At 35.9% G+C, this 20,088-nt stretch overlaps 2 protein-coding genes across 2 annotated transcripts; one reads left to right on the plus strand and one right to left on the minus strand.

Moving 5' to 3' along the window:
- Positions 1-415: 415 nt before the first annotated feature.
- Positions 416-1,436, plus strand: LOC113355968 (ethylene-responsive transcription factor 1B-like). Its single transcript, XM_026598956.1, has one exon. The coding sequence runs from the start codon at positions 588-590 to the stop codon at positions 1,290-1,292; it is 705 nt and encodes a 234-aa protein (XP_026454741.1). The 5' UTR covers positions 416-587; the 3' UTR covers positions 1,293-1,436.
- Positions 1,374-11,284, minus strand: LOC113355967 (nudix hydrolase 3-like). The gene is made up of 21 exons (XM_026598955.1): positions 11,075-11,284; positions 10,767-10,946; positions 10,111-10,188; positions 9,842-9,938; positions 9,216-9,349; positions 8,446-8,527; positions 7,923-8,009; positions 7,380-7,486; positions 6,471-6,642; positions 6,050-6,306; positions 5,855-5,936; positions 4,965-5,030; positions 4,628-4,705; positions 4,455-4,550; positions 3,578-3,684; positions 3,271-3,439; positions 2,767-2,850; positions 2,314-2,408; positions 2,137-2,227; positions 1,905-2,051; positions 1,374-1,744 (listed from the first exon to the last, which is right to left on the minus strand). The coding sequence occupies exons 1-21, from the start codon at positions 11,143-11,145 to the stop codon at positions 1,679-1,681; spliced, it is 2,346 nt and encodes a 781-aa protein (XP_026454740.1). The 5' UTR covers positions 11,146-11,284; the 3' UTR covers positions 1,374-1,678.
- Positions 11,285-20,088: the final 8,804 nt, after the last annotated feature.

Here is a 20,088-nt window from a genome sequence, read left to right on the forward strand (position 1 = left end):
ATTGATTTGAATACACAGAATATACAGAGACTCAATGCATATATATGCATAACTAACTTGAGGGTTAAGATACTATCTTTCCCAAATAAACACAATTCCCTAATATACAGAGACTTCCAAATATACAGGTTGTGTTAACTTGAGGGTTAAGTCACGTTGTGTTAACAACTACAACAAAATCTTAATCCTTCATCAAAGGATACAACAGCCATACTTAACTCTTTTGAAGAAACTAGTGTTCTATAGGACACAACGAACTTGGTCCATAAATATTGGACGTTCAGAAAAATAAAAATGAGCCATGTTCTTTGCACGTGTTGAATTATAATTAGTATTATTCGAATTTAAATTACCCTTAAAATATCCTCTTTTTCCACAAATCTAAACCCTTCTCTCTCTTATCTTTTAGCTTTCTTACCATTTTTGTACAGTACGATACTGCAACTAATTATTCATCATTTATTATCCTCACCTATTATTTTGGCAATATATAGCTTCAGCATTTCCAAGCCAAATTTCGACGAAGACTATTACTGCTCCTAAAAAAGACCAAGCAAATTCTACAAACCAAGAAAGAAAAACCTAAAATGGTTTCATCACAGTTCCTCGAATTCTCACCCGAATCATCGTCCATGACAACGGGTTCTTCAGTTTCGTGGGTTGATGGATTTATCTTGGATCAAAAATCGTTGCCTTTCAATGAAAACGATTCCGAAGAAATGTTATTGTTTAATGTTTTAGCCGAAGCCGATCATATTAAGCAAGAAATAGTGGAAGAAGACGATAGTAAGCTAGATGAAGAGATTAATAAAACGAAGGAAAAAGTTTATAGAGGTGTTAGAAGAAGACCGTGGGGAAAATTCGCAGCGGAAATAAGAGATTCTACTAGAAACGGAGTTCGAGTTTGGCTTGGAACATTCGATAGTGCCGAAGCAGCTGCTTTAGCTTATGATCAAGCTGCATTTTCTATCAGAGGATCCATGGCCGTTCTTAATTTTTCTGCTGAACGTGTACGTGATTCATTGAAAGATATCAAACATGGTTTCCAAGACGGGTCTTCACCGGTTTTAGCTCTTAAAAAGTCTCACTCTTTGAAGAAGAAAAAAAGGAGCAATAGTAAGAAAAACAAAACAAGATCATCGAGATCATTACCGTCGTCATCGTCGTCGTCATCGTCATCCATACATGGCAACTTGGTTGAGTTTGAGGATTTAGGAACTGAATTTCTGGACGAACTCTTAAGTTCTTATCAAAGTTGCAGTACATGTAGTTCTACTAATTTATCTTCTTGAATACCCTCATTAATCTTACCCTAGCTAGTTAAAAAATGGATTTAGAGGGAATTATTGATTTTGTAAATTATATACTACAAGTTGAGAGATAAAAGTGTTTGAATTATTATTGTTAGTGGAAGAACTCCATTATTAGTCTCCAAATAGTGAATTTCAGAACAGATCGAATCATCTATATTTTCTTGCTTAAACTTTTGGGCGAAATCTAGGTGAAATGTTTTGATTACACAAACTATCTTATGGCCTATATGATCATCGTTCAAATATGCCTACCGACGAAAAACTGAGTGCCCAAAACGCTTGGATATATTGAAAAAATATCGGGCTTATGTTATGATTTTTCTATGAATTTGTTTGCTTGATCTGAACAAGAAGCTGAACCGTTGTCAAACAAGGTTTCGAGACATTATCTTGTCAGCGACAGTGAAAACAGGTGCTATGTCCACAGGTACCTGAAGCCATCAGGAAAACAATGAGTAACCAAACCAGGAGTCCCAAAAAATCATGAGAAAAAAAATAATATAGGCATGGTAATAGTTTTAGGAGCACATCTCTGGTTTGTTGAGACAATAATACAACTTAGAGTTACTTCACCACGAAAGGAACCACTACCTGAATCTTTTCTAGATTATCCATTGCAGCTCGAAGATGATCTGTCATTTTTCCATACTTCTGAAGGAGCAAGTCAGCAGCAGCTTTGTCTCCTTTTGCCTGAATGGTTAGTATCTCTCTGCTAAGACTCTCAACCGCCGCTTCAACCTATGACAAGGGATATCATATGAATTTTCATTTGTGTACAGATAAACTATAAAAGGGAAAACTAGGAACCTACTAATTTTCATACCTCAGTGAAATTGACAGAATAGGTCCCATCTGCAAGCAAAATGAAGGCACCTTTCTCAAATAACCAGTTGAACTGTAAAGCTTGTCCTTTCCTGGTTTAATATAGTGAATGTGTTGGATAAACAAAGTAACCTTGTTTATTCGAACTGGTAAATTGAAGTAAGATGAAATCAAATACCCATGGGCTTCTTCTAATCCAAAACGTATTGACCGAAAGCATCCCGCAAGAAAGGAAACATAAATAGACTGTAACAAGGTTTTAGAAAGCAGACCCTGAAAAAAGGAATTCAGCAAAATTAATGAGGTTGATGCAGAAGAGTAAAGAGTAGACTAGAATTTGTGTTGCTAAAGGTAGTGGAGAGAGATGGAATTTTTCTAAAATGTGATGGCCCTCTTATTTTCAAGATTAAACAGAAAGCTCTCCTACAGTATTTAAATTTCTCAAGTATGAAATAAGATGTGTGCATCCCTGCATGCTCCACAAGGAGTTGACAGGAGATGGCATAGTTGGTTATCTCAAATAGTAAATTATTTCAGGCGGAAAAACTATTGTTCGGTGTAGTCTGAAATAACCCATATCTTGAAATGCAACAAACACTTCAAAAGAGTCCACTGCAAGCCTGTAACTAACCTGGTTGATAAGAAATTTAAGTGCCCAAAGGCCGACAATATCAGCTTTTGCTTCTTCCAGAGCTGAGTGGAGTTCTTGCAGTTCCTTCACCAACAATCAAGAAAAAACATGTCAGAAGAACCTTTGTACATACATATTTAATATTTCAATATGCGCAGATGAGCTTCTTAAGAATGTGTTAAGGCAACCTTGACCGCTCCCATCACTATGGATATAACTTCTCCGTGGTTCTACTATTATATTTCAAGGTACTTAGTTGTTGATAACGAATGTTCAGGATACTCAATTGATGCGACAATACAAACTCAATAATTCTGACACCTTCCCGACGTATTATAGTTCCTAGAGCATTTTTCATTCAGACAAAATCATTGTAACCTATGTTACGGTGATAGATTTGGACCATCTTGTATTTATATGTAAAAGGTGTGGTTAAATAGGAAAATGCCATTGCAGCTGAAGCAGTGTTGAAAACTGAATTTAAAAATGATAAAGTCCCCTCACCAATCTCACTGTGGACTTCTGACCGCTTGGAAGTGTTATGGTATGAGGTCCTATCCCATGACAGCACTCATGACAAATTGTATGAGTGAAGAAAGAATCAAAATCTACAAGTTCTCTCTGATCCGCTGCAATACATACTGCAGCGATAGGCTGAAGGATATGCTTGAACCTAACAACCATAGACAATTCACAGGTATTAGATTCCACAACTTATATTGCTCAATGGAGCCATTACGACTGCATAAGAACTGTAGTGAATTATTCTGTAGTTAAGGAAATTGGTCGCAATAACACATAGAAGACGTACTTAGCCTCCGAAACATTCTTGAGCATAACCATTGACGTTCCACGCTCATTTACTATACGCTCATCATTTGGCAAATTGAAAGCCACCGTTTGAGGACCCTTCACATCCTGAGAAAAGAATCAGAAAGTATCTCTATGTAATTTAAAATAAAAATAAATTTCCACGGCTATTTCGAAAACCAAGATATCTATGGCATGCGAAGTTCTTAGAGATATATTCAGTTTGCACCATAAATGCTTCTTTGACGCGGTGAATACTGCGGTTTAGCTGACTGAACCACTAAGTTTTCACATACCAAGCATACAAAAGATAGAAGACATGCAGTGACATTTGAATGGTTCTACCAAGAAAGTAATTTGCCTTCCATTTTCTCTTTTGGTTGATTTAGTGTTAAATTATTGATGATTAAGAACAATAAAAAGAACATCCACACAGAAAGACCAAAGAGAAAAGATGAGGGAAACCACTGTCAGCTTCACAAGAAAGTGCAGTTGGCTTATCACCAGCCTTTGAATCGCCAAACTAAAAAAACTCCACCGAAATATCTAAACAACAGTAGTTCCTATTCATTCATTAGAAATTAGAGGTCTCATGTGTTTTATGTTCCCTACTAAGAGTAACTCGCACCTTCCTTTCCATATTAAACTCATTTTTACGAATTCCCACATGCATTACTAGTTCTTTAATAAATAACATCATTTATTATTTAAATATAAAAGCTTAAGAGAATTAGTATTTCAGGCAAAGTTTCAGCAAAATGCTCGCCCAGTACTAGGGATTTCTTTTGATTTCTCCTGGATGTAAGTAAGCAAAATCTCAAAATCGCATCCTAGCTAATCGGGTAAACAATATCAGTAGAGGATGATAGGGAACTCACCCCTGCATTATACAAAAGTTGAATTACACGTATTGGAGCAGCAACCACGTCTTTAGATTTGTATGAATCATCCAATGGAAGATTTTGTTCCAGAACCTAGACAATCCCGTCCCTCTTAGAAAATATATTGATGGAAGTAACGGAAAATGGTTTAAAGATAGAGCTAACTGAACCTTTAAATGATTCCCGAAGAGTTTAACTTGAGAAGTTGATTCGTCATCCCTCACTCCAATGAATGCTTCAAACGTAGCCTAGCAAAATATAATGTAACTAATAAGCTCACAAGCAAAAGCAGAACCAAAATCAGAGATTCAAACAATAATAAACTCACTCCATAATGCAACTAAAGCAGGAAAGACATGAAACAAATAGAATTGATAATGTAAACAAGATAAATTGCCAGTATATGGGATTACGGACTACCATGAATCCGTACAGCAGTGTACAACCAAACTTAGAAAGTTTTACACTTGTGCAGATAAAGGTAAGAGAAAAGGTCTGGAGCTCTACCTTGTACCCAAAAATTCCATCTTCATATGTCTCATACGGACCAATGGTAATATCCAATTTAGAATCCTGAAAGAGGATAAAACAAACACTCATGTTGGTCATGAGATGCAATGAGCATTAAAAAAAATAAAGGATTTTTAATCCATGAAACTTAAAAATAAGTCAGCTGTTAAACAAAACCAAAAAAAGATCATGCGAAGTGTGGAATTTCTAAGCAGTAAAAGGTAGCATTGCGATGACATTCATGAAAATCAATCTTCATCAAGATTTACGAAGTTATGATACTACGATTGATTTTTCGTGCCCACTTTGATCAAAGCATACATGGACCGACCATAAAATCGTTGTAAGGATCTGACAGGATCAGCCGATCCGCTACATTTATGTCTCGTAGTTGATTGGCGTGGATCACAGATCCCCAATCCAATCTCTGGATCGGGATCAGTAGCCACCGATCCGAGTCCGATCCCGATGCGCCAAGCCTTGCTCGAAATGTCTACCGAAGCAGCTAAACATTGTTTTCCAACCTTACTTCATCTATCATGTACTTAGTTGATAAGAGAATTGCTAAATTAGTGAAAAGTGTAAAGAAGAGACAGATAGTCAGTCTTATGCAATAACCTTTTTAGTTTTTACTACTTTGATCACTTGCAATATGAAAATGACTGAAAAGACAGAATTCTAACATGCACCAAAAACATCAGCTTCAGTATTCTAACCAACTCATAAACGAGCATCAACTAATCTCAAGAAGAAAGTGAAAGATCATGCATGCAAGAATACTCAAAAACATATACTAACTTGGTAATTTATACAGTATACAGCAAAGTAAATTAAACCTTGTTAACTCTTTAAAAAACAAACTTTTGTTCATAATGAATATTACTAACCAACTCCATCCAAGCTATGTCAGAATCGTAGTAATCGTTTGAAAGAAAAGCATCAGCTTTGGTTTTCAGCAACCTCTTCAAACTGTATAGGAGCACAATGGTGAGTTTAGTATCCTTAATCACTACACCGAAGAAATATATAATAACAACATAGTCCACCTTAACCATCCTTGAGATATTCTGCGAACTGCTTACCTTGGACAGTCTGTCAAATCCCCTGCTTTACGAAGCAGCTCAGCAGCTTTCATAAGAAATGGGTTATACTCTTGAGAAAATGGTACAATATGAAGATCATCATTGCTGGACGCTGAGACCTGATTACTACTACCACGTGAATTTTCAGGGAGGGAATCAGCAAAATCAGATTCACTGTGCCTTTTAATTACATTAAAGAATCCAGTTGCATCTTTTTGTTGATTGTCACTTAAACTGCTCTTCCACAACTCAAACTCCTGTCAAAAAATAGAAGAAAAAAAATCAACGAAAAGTCTACAAGTTTAGCCTTTCCGTACACAGAATTGCAATATTCCATATGCAGCAGCCAATATTTGGAGCACGGAAAATAATAATATGTCAAGGGCACCAAATCATTGTAAGCAGTATGCACATGGCTTACCTTTTTGTCCATATCAGGAGGGTAGAAATTTGCACCAGGGGGTTTTGCTACTGGAAATGCAGCTTTATACTCTAGACCTTTCCACCCAGGTACGTGTTTTGTACAGTTTACAAGCAACTTGACTGCAGAATCTGCGGAGGTCATAAATGCTGCATTCTCGTCAAGGGAAGACCTGTTAATCGAAAGAAAGGCATATGGAAGAGAATAAAATATCATGTTATACGTTGTTACTATGGAATAAGACAGTCGTAGACCAAAAACTCTTCATACAAAAAAAAAGGCATGTCACAGTTCTCGTAGGCCAGAGCTGAGGTTTATCTGTTAGGAATACCAATTTTTTCTGGGTTCATATTCTTGTGTTTCAGAAATACTAGCATATTGTTGTTTGTGACTTTGTGTATTTTGGTGGCCGGTCCAGGTGGTTCTAGAGCCTAATTTCTCAATGTGTTTTGCTTGAATCCGCAGTTTCCTATGATAAAATGGTCTTTAGATAAAAGGAAAATTACGTGAGTACAATAGAGAAGGAACAACAATGTGATGATCTTGAGGGGTGAGGATGACTTTTACTTTACTTCTATCCAGTAACATTATCAGAATATTTTCGGGTCTAAGAGTAAGCTGGTCTGGTTTCTTAGCAAGTTTGGGTCTTCATGTCAGAAAATATAATGATGTTTAAATTTGTGAAGGCCGATCCTGTGAAAGGGTTGTGAGTATTTAATTCTAACATTGCTTGAACACTGATACATTTGCAATTGCATTCTACATGTATAACATATGAAAATAAAAGAGCAAAATCTTGAGGAACAGATTAACTAGGCTTTCAATTGAGAAGCCTAACTACTGTAAAGAGCAAAAACTGCAACAAACATGCTTAATAATAATCCTACAAAAGAATAGAATAATTATTACCAAGGGCTCTTATTGATTGCGTAATACATCCATTTCAATTTGTCCAACTTAGATTGATGAGAGTGTTCTTTCAGCCAATCTCTGAGTGCTGGATTGCAGCACCAAACCTAAAAACAAAAAATATTAAAAGCATCAGCATTAGACAATGACTAATTGAAACACTGCCTCATGGTTGCCGGCAGAACTGAGGTACGGTCTAGCTCTTCAAAATCAGCCACATTAAAATGACATAGATATAGATCAATGAACATTGAGATGAAACTGTCAGTATGACGAGTAGTCACCAATTTTTTCCAGAAAAAACAGGGAAAGTCAGTTACTTGAAGGTAACACATATTTATTTAATTTTGTTATATAGTTATTTTTATCTATTTTTGGGCGAAAACTAATTATTACGATATACCAAGAGAATGTAAGGTGATTGAGTGATGAATAAATTAAAAGATGGAGACAAATTGAAACATTTCAATATTTAGGAATACAATCATGCAAGCATTTCAACAGAACCTCCTTTGAAGGTATGTCTATACTCAGAAACTACACCTGTGAGTAGAAAATTTCGTCCATGACCTCCGCTGCTTTAATAAGTAGGACAAGAGCTTCTTTGTCTGCTTCAGTAACACCAGACAACTGTACCCCAAGAAACGAAGCCAAGAAAAAGCAGAATGCCAATATCAGAAGTAAGAACCACAGAAACAAATTTAGCCAATAAAACATATAACACTGTCAATATATATGTTGTAACTGTTGATACATCAATAGGATCAAACCACCCAAGCTTATTTAGGAATGATAAACTGGATGGCAAAAAAAAGAGTCCACAAATGACTCACCAAAAAAAAGTTGGTTCGCAAGATAAACTGTGTGGCTGGTAAAATTCATGAGAATAGAATAAAAAGGTTGTGGATCATACTAGGATGAAAGCTGGGATAATCATATCAAATCGCATACAATACTAATGTTAAGGTTTAGTGACTTTCATCAGGGAAATACTTATCATCATCACCACATACTCAGGAAACAAAGTTATAACAGTGAAACTCTAATTTAAGAAAGAGTTATTCACCTCTGCACCGAGAGAAATAGAAGCATATCGATCAAGTTGCTTTTGCAAAGATAGAATGCGTTCTTCCGTGTTGTCTTTGTACCTTCAGAAGTATTGCACAAGAAAATGATCAACATGGACAACGAAATGGAAATTTGCTAAGTGGTACGAAAGATAATTCTAGATAGTAGCTACTGTATCTACTATCAAGCATAAGCTGGTTTACTTGGTTAAGTGACTTCAAGTGAACAACATTGCATGTAACATAAAAAGAAGCCAAAGGCCAGGAGAAACATTCCCATAAGAAAAAAAATGGTCAACTATTAAGTGCCGGCACATTGTGATCGATTAAGCTCTCCACTCTCACCTATGACCATGCATGGAAAGGCAGACAAAGCACAAGTAGGAACCAACGGTCTCAGAGACCAATTTGTGGCGTGCCGCCAAAGTATCAGTCAACAGAGTCCCTTAATTTGACCATTAAAGACACCTTGACTATTAGGTATTATTATTGGCAATCACTTCCCTTTTTCTTTGTTAGTGATAGTCTTGGATAGGACTGTGCAGTCTATCCAGATTTTATAATTCGACATTCTAAAAATTCTAACGTTTGAGTCTAATATTGAGTCAGCTGCACACCAATACAAGGATGAGCAAAAACATGATTAACCAAGTTTTAATTATAGAATAAACTAAAAAGTCAAAACTCAGGAGCTCAAAACAGATAAAGGTTCACAGAAAGCATAAGAAACATGGATATTGTGACTTCACACTCACTTCTCGCAACTAACCTTTTTGAAAGAATATCAAATAATTGACCATATCCTCCAGTAACATCATAAGGGCAATAATCAGGATCCTCTTTCGCAAGTAAGCTCTTATACTCCTCCCACTTAATATACTTAACTGCAGAAACTTCTGTTTCCTACAAAAAAATATGGATAAACAAGAAAATGAATAGGTTCAGTTCTGAAGCTTAACGAAGGAAAAAAAATGTTAGGTCGAAGCGGTTAAACAAATCTGGTATAGAATTAACAGACAGGGTCTACATAACCAACAAACAAAAAAGAGATAAAAATTTGAAGGGCCAACAAATGAATCATCAGGTCAAGCCTAACAAGGAGATGTCAGAAACGAAAGTATCAAACATAAGAATGCAAGAATATATTGGAAGAGAAAGATGTTGTTAACATGTTATGAGTTGGAGTAAAAGAGTGTTAAGACTAGATGTGCAAGCATAATATGGACCAAAATGCTTATTTGCAGTAAATATAAAGATGAAAAAAAGATCAATAAAGGCTTATAACGTCGGTGTCTGACAAAAAAGATTGTAAGAGGAAAACATAAGCTAGATTATAGTAGTGGAGTAATGGATCTCAAAAGCAATTTTCGTAAATAACCAATGTAATAATCTCACCTGAGGAGTAAAAGCTTCCAGCGGGATTGGATCAACGGTTGTTACAAGATACACATCATTGAATTCATTGTTGATAAAATTTCCATTATTTGTTACACTGCATCGCAAAGTAAACCTTGTCAGCAACATTAACTGATTTTTTCAGTAGGATATTCCATTAGTAAATTAGTGATTGAGATCTTTGGTTTCCAGGAATAAATGCCTAATCACGTTCTGTTCATAATGACTTTATAAAATATTAGGCCATTCAAGAGAATAACTCAACTTACGCTTCGTGAAGAAAAACAAATATCAATTCAAATGCATCATTCGGTAGAGTTACACCTAGTTCTTCTTGAAGTTCCCTCCTGAAGAAAGGGCAAATGGTAATGTTCACAATATAGATATGATCAAATGTTAACAAAAAAAAGTGAGACCAATAAAAACTAGCAAATATTGCGACGATCAAGCATAATAGTATATCTGCTTAGTCAATAAAAAGAACTGGAATGAGAAGAAATGGTCAATGTGTTTACTTATTTATTTCACATAGTGCTCCTTACATTACTTCATATTCTTAGATGCTTTAAATTCCACTTTGTAACACTAACACTCGAGTCAAATAGAAAAAAACAAAACAAAGTGGACCACTTTACTATAAGCCAAAAGCTTAGTTTCGTCACTGCTGTATCTAATCTCAATTTCTAGTTTCTTACATCAACTTACAATAGATCAGCATTACAACTAAGTTTTTTCTTCCTAAGTAGCTATGCAAATTCCTAACGATATATAACGCAAGAAGAATAAATCCTCCTCAATACCATATTATCAGGCTGCCACAGATTCAAAGTAACTATCCGGCCAGAGTTTAGATATCTATCATTACAATGCAGCATAGAAACTGAAGAAAGAACCAATTGCATCTATCTACGAAACTGTTGATTACCTAGCAGATACAAGGGATGAATCTCCAGCAGAAATATGACCAGCACTAGATATATCCCACAACCCTGGATAAGAATCTTTATTGTCAGCACGACGCTGTACAAGTAACTCTCCAGTAGTCTCAGCATATATCCATACATGAACTGCTCGATGATAATCCCCATCTCTATGTACATGTGACCTGATAAACAAATTACCATATAAATTTAAATAACGAAATTGAATCAAAAATCTCTATTCAGATTCAATAACCAAGTTAAACCCTAATATTTTGTTAAAATTGATGGTTTTAGATTAATAACAGGTTACCTGGGTTTAGTAATTCCGGTTTTTTCACCAGTTTTTGTAAGAACATCGAAGTGTTCTTCTACTTGTGCCATACTTTGAATTATAATTTGCAAATGGCGAAGCGGATAATAATCAAAAAAATAAGAATTATTATCGGATTTCAGGAATTCATTCAACTATATGCTATTACCACCAACTAGAGAAGTGCGCCACTTTATTTATTTATTTATTTTCTTTTGTGGAATTTTCCATCCATATTTTATTCCCCGAGCATCTTTTCGCATTATTGAAACTGGTTATGGGCCTTATGGTTGTAAGGCTTGAATCCGAGTGCGCATCCTCTATGGCGTTTGGCAGGGGTGCACAAAAACATCCAAATCCGCGGGTTTTATCCAATCCAATCCACATTTTGGGGTGGAAACCCGATCAGCATTTCAGCGAATTGGACACGGATGAATTTTTGAAATCGATCATTTTTGCGGATTGAACGGGGGTGGAACATCACTCATCTGTTGGACACCCGACCCTAAGGATAATGTTAGTATCATACATATATGAAGATTATTACATTCAAAATTGGTAGATAATGTATATAATTTAATAATGAGATGCACTGAAGTTCCTCAAAGGGATTCCAAATCGGAGTCTGTCAGGCTTCATGTCAATAAAAATTATAATTTTGGTTGTTGGAAAGACATTATGTTACTCTTGTTATGTTAATTATTTATATCTCAGTAATCTAAGTTTTAAAACTAAGTTATATTAATCATCTTCAGCATTTACTTGTTTTCGTTTATATCTTTTATGAATCTGCGAATCCATTCGTATCAAATCCGCTCATCCATTCACCCGCGGGTGTTAAATTCGAAGCGTAATGGTTCGGACGTCGGTGATGTCAAATCCGCACTTAGACGGATTGGACGCGGGTGATACCAAATCCGCATCCGCCCATTCGTTGCTCACCCCTAACGTTTGGATACTGGAAGCAAACATTTAAAGTAAAAATATTTTGGTTCACAAAAAGTTAGACTTGTCTACTTTTAAAAGTCGTTTTGAGATTTTATTCCCAACCTAACTTTTTGTTTTTTAACTTATAGAGGTCGGAAAGCTACTTCTTGATGTGTATCCAAACAGACTTTTAACATTTTATTTTGATTTTACAAGTTGTGTGACTAGGGATGTCATTCTTAATACCCTGAGAAGAAAAAGGATTGTAAACATGTTTGCGTGTACCGTGTAATAAAAATTGATTTGTAGTTTATGGTTGTATCTGAACTCCATATAAAAACCTAAAAAGAACAGAGTTCATTCCAGAAATGAACTCCATATAAAAACCTAAAAAAGCAGAGTTCATTCCAGAAATGAACTCCATATAAAAACCTAAAAAAGTAGAGTTCATTCCAGAAATGAACTCCATATAAAAACCAATAAAAGAACAGAGTTCATTCCAAAAGTGAACTTCATATAAAAACATAGTTCATTTATGGAATGAACTGTAACATCATTATCTTCATCATCTTCGTCGTCTTCAACAGCAGCAGCAAAACATCATCATCACGAAAAAACATCAACAAATCATCATCAACACGAAAAACATCAACAAATCGAGATCTTCAACACGAGCAACAAACGGAAATCATCATCAACACTAAAAACATCAAAAAATCGAGATCTTGATCAACACGAGCAGCAAACAAAAAAGATCATCATCTTCGTCTTCAACACCAGCAGAAACATCAAAAACAGTAGCAAGAAATCAAAAAAAACATCTTCATCTTCGTCGTTTTCATAATCTTTATATGATTCTTCGTCTTCATCACCTCTACAAATCGTCTTCATCATCTCTGCAAATCAAAACCCTAGAAAAAAAACACAAATCTTCATTGTTTCTTGCAGCAGCAGAAAAAGAACAAAAATGGAGAGGAAAGAAACTAGATCTGAAAATAAAGAGGAGAGAAAAAGTAGATCTGAGAATGAAATATTTTCTACTCTTTTTTTGTATATATGTGGTCCAAAAAGGGTATTTCTGCCACCACATGATGACATTTACATCATCCATGACATCATCCTAGGACCAAACCATAATTTCTAGGACCAAACTATAATATATTTTCCCAAAAATGACCAAACAGACACAAGACTGGGTCAACTGGACTAGACTCTCTCTAATATATTATATCTGAAAAACTTTATATGTTTAAGAAACTTTTCTCATGTGCTAGAAGGAATCTGAAGGATCGATATATATTCAAGAGTTTTAAGTGTGTTTTAACAGTGGTTATTAAAAATTGTTAGTAATTTAGTGTGGCACATAATGGATATATAAGCTTAATTTATTTGGATTGTTATTAGATATCCGTATTTGATAAATTTCGGACTAGATTTCCTTTACATAAGGCCCAAATTGCAAACTTAATTGGGCGTTGGATAAACCTTATAGCTTGTGGAGTCACGTTATGAAGGTCAGGCATCACAGAGGTGTTATTTTTTGGGAAGCTAACCAGAAATTATGTTGGGACTTTCACCACAACACTTGGATCTTTTGGATAAATGAAGAAGAAAGAAAAGTGCCAAGAGAATAACGATAAATAATAATCACAGAAGATACAGATTTACCTGGAAAGCCCCAAACTTGGTAAAAAAAATTAAACTGGGTAAAAAACCACAAACAAGAGCACAATTTGTTCAACTAATCGTAAAGGTGATTATAAAGAAAACTCTTACCTTCCCACACACTGAACATGACGGCATCAATAGCTGGGTATAAGAGGGGGAAGATGATCACAAAATTTTATGCGGGTTATACGTGGTTCAAGGTAGAGAAGTTCGATGGTTTTATTAACTTTGGTTTATGGCAAATATAAGTTTAAGATATTTTGATATAATCAGGATTAATCAAGGCGATGAAAGAAAGGTAAGAAAGCGGTGTCAAAGCTGAAGACTGGGATAAAGTGGATTTAGCAGCCGCAAGTCAGATACGATAGTTATTGGGAAAAAATGTTTGACTGATGTTTCATAGATTACTACCGCAAATGACCTGTAGAGTAGGCATGAAAGTTTGCATATGACTAACACGCGATCGAATAGATTGTAATTGAAAGGGAAATTTCACACACTGAAAATGGTTAAAGGTATATCTATTATTGATCATCTTGGAGTTTTAAATTCAATTATTTTTGAACTTGATGGTTAGAAGTAACAGTAGATGATGAGGATAAGGCACTTCGTCTTATCTTGTCACTTCCACCATCTGATAAACACATAGTAACACTTAAAGCATGGAAAAGATGCTTTGAGTTTTGAGTCGGTTATAAGTGCACTCTTGTATGAAGAAAATGAGATGAAGAGTAATAAGGGTAACTTGTTGGAAGATGGTGTTTTATATGCTGGCGAGAAGAATAAACACGGTAAGAGTGCTTGATGGTAGTGTAGCAAATCAGGCCACATTAGACTAATTGAAAGTGGAAAGGCAATAGGGATGGTCTGGCGCAAGGTCTCGTATGTCAACCTAACCTGTCGATGATGCTAGTTATGAAAGCGATTTTTGTCTTTTAGTTGTTGCTGTTTTAATCAAGAGGAAAGTTGGATTTTGGATAGCGGCACCACGACATATATGTGTGCATACCGGTCATATTTCTATAGGTATGTGTTAGAGCACTGCTCGGTCGAACTCGCATGCGTTGCTATCTCAAGCACGTTTGTCAATGTTAGTGATTAAAACTATAAGTCTTGATTTCTAGTCTACTATATCTAAGTCTCGGACTAGGATATAAAGTGTAGTTGAGCTCAAGAGCTCCATGTCGATCATCATACAAGACGAAGAACTACTCAAGGAACTGGTGGAGCTTCATCGACTAAAAGGTATGTGGAGACTTGAACTTATCTATCACTTAAAAGTCTATCTACTTTATCTCCTATCTTGAGACAAAAGTTGTTTTGCTATATAGACTTTGATTATACACATTTGTTATTTCGAGCCGAGTTCATATCGCCTATCTATTTCTCGAAATATGTGTTGGTAAGCTTTCGCTTTGACCAAGTTCATCTTTACCTAGTAATGAAAGTCATATTATGTTTCAATCACTTGAAAATGGCTTTGACGAGAAATGGTTTGTGAATAACAACTATATAACGTCCTCTAAGAATGTTTCAATGATTGAAATGAGAGTTTAGGATATATAACTAATGTTGGATATAAGCATTGTGTGGTAACACATATATGTATAAGTCATTATTCCTTGAACCAAAGTATGCGTACTTTGTTGATCAGGAAAACCGGAAAACCAGTCCGCGAACTCAGTCCGCGAACCGTCGGAGGTTCTCGACCCGAGAAAATCTGCTGGAGTTTGTAAACTCTTTCGGGAACTTAAGTCCATGAACTAAGTCTGTGTACTTGAGGTGGTTATTTCTAAAGACGATTATTTGTGAACTTAAACTTATATAAACTAAGGAATGCAAGTTTGCAAATCGTGGCTATAAAGTTTATGAATCGATTCGAGTGAATCAAATCATTTTTTTGCTTCGGTTGTGTCTTGTATACTTCTATAAGATCTAAGCAATTGAAAAACTCTCTAACTAGTTCATTTGAGTCATTTGAAATAATTATGGTAAAGAAGAATATGGTTAATATGAAAGTGATCATACGGCTAACCATTTGGTTACTATTCTTGAACCAACCAATGTACATGTATGGGTACGGTTACACAAACCTAAAATCGTACATTTTATTTGTGTGTAACAAGTTAGGTTTTCGATCTAGCGGTTGAAAGATATTAGCTTGAATCTAATCAGGTTTTCATCTGACGGTGAATATTGAATGCTTTTTTACTAAGCTAACATTGATTGCAAACCCTGATTTGAAAGACTATATAAGGGAGAACTCTAGCAAATTGGAAACCTAATCCCAACACCTTATGTGTGATACTAGTTGTATTAGCTAGAGTCGATTCTCCTTTAACCTTAGGTTTCTTCTTGTAAACCAGGTTAATGACTTAAAGACTTCATTGGGATTGTGAAGCCAGACCGATACTACTTTCTCGTTGTTGTTGATCTGATCTTGCATATTCGATCATACGATTATAATCGTAAATATTGGCTTGAGATTGATATCTCCGATAGGCAAGATGTAAAAGTAATCACAAACATCTTCGTCTTGTCGTTTGTGATTCCATAATATCTTCTTTCGCCGCGTCGATTAAGATTATTGTGAGGTGACTGATAATTATAGGCTGTTCTTCGGGAATATAAGTCCGGGTTATCAATTGGTTCATGTTCACCTTGATTTATCAAAAGACGGAACAAAACTCGTAGGTATTTCTGTGGAGACAAATTTATCTATTATCGTAGACTTTTCTGTGTGATACAGATTTTTTTATTAAAGTTTTCGACTTTGGGCCATATCAACTCTTAGTTATGGGTGAGATCAGCTAAGGGAATCAAGTGCGTAGTATCCTGATTGGATCAGAGACCTAAGGAGCGAACTGTACCTTGGATCAGTGTGAGATTGATTGGGGTTCAACTACAGTGCAGACCGAATTTAGTTTGTAGTAGGATAGTGTGTGTAGCGGCTTAATACAATGTGTGTTCAATCTGGACTAGGTCTCGGGGTTTTTCGGCATTTGCGGTTTCCTCGTTAACAAAATTCTGGTGTCTGTGTTATTTCTTTTCCGCATTATATTTTGTTATATAACTGAAATATCACAAGTTGTGCGTTAGTTCAATCAATTAGAATATCCGACCTATGGTTGTTGATTTACATTGATTGACACTTGGATATTGGTCTTTGGTATCGTCCAAGTTATCTCTCTTATATTTAATCAGACTCACAGATTTCTATTTGCTTGAGTAAGGATTAAATCAAGAGATCGGGATATTATAACTCTTTTATATACTTTATTAAGATTGAGTCTGGTTGATTCTCTTGGAAGTATATTGGAGTTAGTCTATACAGATTGCTAAGCGAAATATTGGGTGTGGTTGTTGTACCCCCGCTTTTTCAGTATGTGTGGTGTAGTGACAAAGTGTTTACTGGCAATGGGTGAAACTATCGGTTAAAAGACTCGGTGATATTCGTATTAGGATGTTTGATGGTAAATTTCGGACAATCCGGGAATAAGACACGTGCCAGAGTTAAGGTGGGATCTAATAAGTCTTTCCCAATGAATCTAATTAATGTTATGGTTATTCCTGTTTTAATGGAGTAATTAAGATTTATCAATGGTCTACTATGATCATGAAATGAAGTCGTAGCAGCGGCTTGCATACTCTGAAGCAGTCAAGGGTAAGTGGAGCTAAGAATGTACCTGAGTCAACTTTTAGGAACGTACACTTTAATTATTAAAAAATGATCAAGTATCCAATACTAGAGATACATAAATATACCTTTTGTGTTATGTTTTGAATCTAAATGACTTGAAAGAAACACACCAATAATTCGTTCGGGAGTCTTTATGGAATAACTCCAATATAATTCCGAGAGCACCATCTTATAAATCGAGCTCTATCAAGAAATATATTAGAGAGCTATATCTCAATTTCTCAATACAATCTACAATCGAACAGATAGAAATCTGTGAGCCCGATTGATATGAGAAATAACTTGGAAGTTACCAAAGACCAATGTCCTAGTGCCAATCAATTCCTATCCAACAATCAAGGTCGGATTTACCAATTGATTGAACTACACACAACCTGTGATACTTCAATTGTATAAACAAATATAATGCGAAAAAGAAATAACACAGACACCAGAAGTTTTGTTAACGAGGAAACCGCAAATGCATAAAAACCACGGGACCTAGTCCAGATTTGAACACCACTGCAATAAGCCGCAACAGACACTAGCCTACTACAACTTAACTTCGGACTGGAATGTAGTTGAGCCCTAACCAAGTCTCACACCGATTAAGGTACAATCGCGTTCCTTACGCCTCTTGAACCACGCCGGATTCTGCACACTTGATTCCCTTAGCTGATCTCACCCACAACTAAGAGTTGCTACGACCCAAAGTCGAAGACTTATAAACAAATCTGTCTCCTACAGATAAGTCTATTCTGATAGATAAATCTGTCTCCCACATAAGTACCTATGAATTTTTTGTTTCGTCTTTTAATAAATCAAGGTGAACATTAACCAATTGATAATCCGGTCTTATACTCCCGAAGAACATCCAATAAATATCAATCACCTCACAATAACTTAACTATATGGTAGTAGAATAAGTTATTGTGGTATCACAAAGAATGAAACGAAAAGCTTTGTGATTAATTTTTATATCTTACCTATCGGAGATAAATCTCGGGAAAATCTTAGAGAAGATAGTACTCAATATGATAGAATAAGTAAGATCAGAACACACAACTACATAGAAAAAATAGTCGGGACTAGCTTCACGAATTGAATCCCAAATGAAGTCTTCAAGTCGTTAACCTATAATGGTTTTGGAAAAACCTAGGTTAAAGGAGAATCGACTCTAGTCGCAACTAGGACAATAAAAGTGTCGGGATTAAATTTTAAAGTTGCTAGAGTTCTCTCTATATAGTCTTTCAAATCAGGGTTTACTTTCAATCAAAGCTAAGATAGCTTAGTAACAAAGCATTCAATATTCACCGTTAGATGAAAACCTGATTTAAGATTCAAGCTAAGTCTGCTTAAAACCAAAGAAATATATATCCAATGTTAGATGGTCTTAGCTTGTTACACACAAATGAAATATACCTTCATTTAGATATGGGTAACCGTATCTAAACGTGTATATTGAGTTGGCTCAACAATAGTTTACCAAAGTTAGATATATGAACATTTTTGTCTTAACCACATTAATCTAACACTTCTAAATCAACTATGATGATCAATCAATCATGAAAGATAATCAAATAAATCTAATTATGTTTCATATAGAGGTGTTCAATTGTTCACTATTTCATAAAATATATGTATGAACCAATTGAATCAAAATCGGATTGATTCAATTCGTAAGAATCAATTTATGAACATTAAGCCATGGTTTGCAAAGATTGTATTTGTAACACCCGTGTTTTTAGCATGGAGCGTGCTAAAAGATGCGTCATTTTCTTGTGATGAAGCTTCATCCAAAGCTTCATTTGCATAGTGAGATGCATTTGGCCCGGGGCCATATTTGGTTCCAAGGAAGGCACATTGCGTAGGCATATTGACAGAAGTCCAATGTTGCATCATCATGATGCATTAGGCCAGTTAGGTATGTGGCAACGAGATCGCAGCGTGATCATTGCGCATTGTGAAGGCTATTGGCTTAGATCCAATATCGCACAATCATTGTGCACCACGCTAGAGAGGGCTGGCCTAGAGAATATTGCATAATCATTATGCAATACGACAGAACGAGTGGTGCGTAATCATTATGCATCAGGCCAGAGAGGGTTGGACGAACGAGTGTTGTGCAATCATTATGCGCAATAATTGCATGCAATCATTGCAATGAGCAGCGGAGCAGGCATGTCATTTTGGTCCCCTTTCCATACTTGTAGAAATTCCATTAAGACATATATAGGGAGGGGTACTTGGTTGAAGGTGCATATGCGGATTATGTACCAAGTAAGCTTCATAGCTTAGTCGAAAGAGTATAAATGATGCCTAAGGCTCATTTATAGCTGCGTATCCTTGCGAAGAGGGCATTTGATTCTTAGGCATCACTATGCCACGTCGTGGACCCGATGATGCATAATCATTGTGCATCTTGACGGAATGGCATATACGGACCAGAACATTACCATTATTGCTTAGCCACGGCTTTGCAAATGAGTTTGCTTAAGTTACTGTCCCTTCGTGGATGAAATACGGTACGTGCTTGATCCCTTTAGAGTAGTGAAGGGTACGTAGGCAGCCGCAATGAGTTGTAGCATTGTCGGTCCAGCACGTTGTCCCCTCATATCATCTAAGCTCGGTAGCTCAATGCAAGAGATGATTGCGGCCAATCTTGATGAGGCAAGTTGCGTACCAGCCAGTGGATGCTCATACTTCCTATCAAGTCGTTCAACTTAGGCATGTACCAGTT

The sequence above is a fragment of the Papaver somniferum genome, chromosome 3, assembly GCF_003573695.1.
Source record: "Papaver somniferum cultivar HN1 chromosome 3, ASM357369v1, whole genome shotgun sequence".
NCBI classification, from domain to species: Eukaryota; Viridiplantae; Streptophyta; class Magnoliopsida; order Ranunculales; family Papaveraceae; genus Papaver; species Papaver somniferum.

What these genes read in the sequence shown, in the direction of transcription:
- LOC113355967 (XM_026598955.1), bottom strand. Translation starts at nt 11,145, where the DNA reads ATGGCACAAGTAGAAGAACACTTCGATGTTCTTACAAAAACTGGTGAA. An exon ending in GATTTGACAGACTGTCCAAG is followed by an intron (nt 5,937 to 6,049) that starts GTAAGCAGTTCG and finishes GCTCCTATACAG; the next exon opens with TTTGAAGAGGTTGCTGAAAA. An exon ending in ACATAGCTTGGATGGAGTTG is followed by an intron (nt 5,031 to 5,854) that starts GTTAGTAATATT and finishes ATCCTCTTTCAG; the next exon opens with GATTCTAAATTGGATATTAC.
- LOC113355968 (XM_026598956.1), top strand. Translation starts at nt 588, where the DNA reads ATGGTTTCATCACAGTTCCTCGAATTCTCACCCGAATCATCGTCCATG.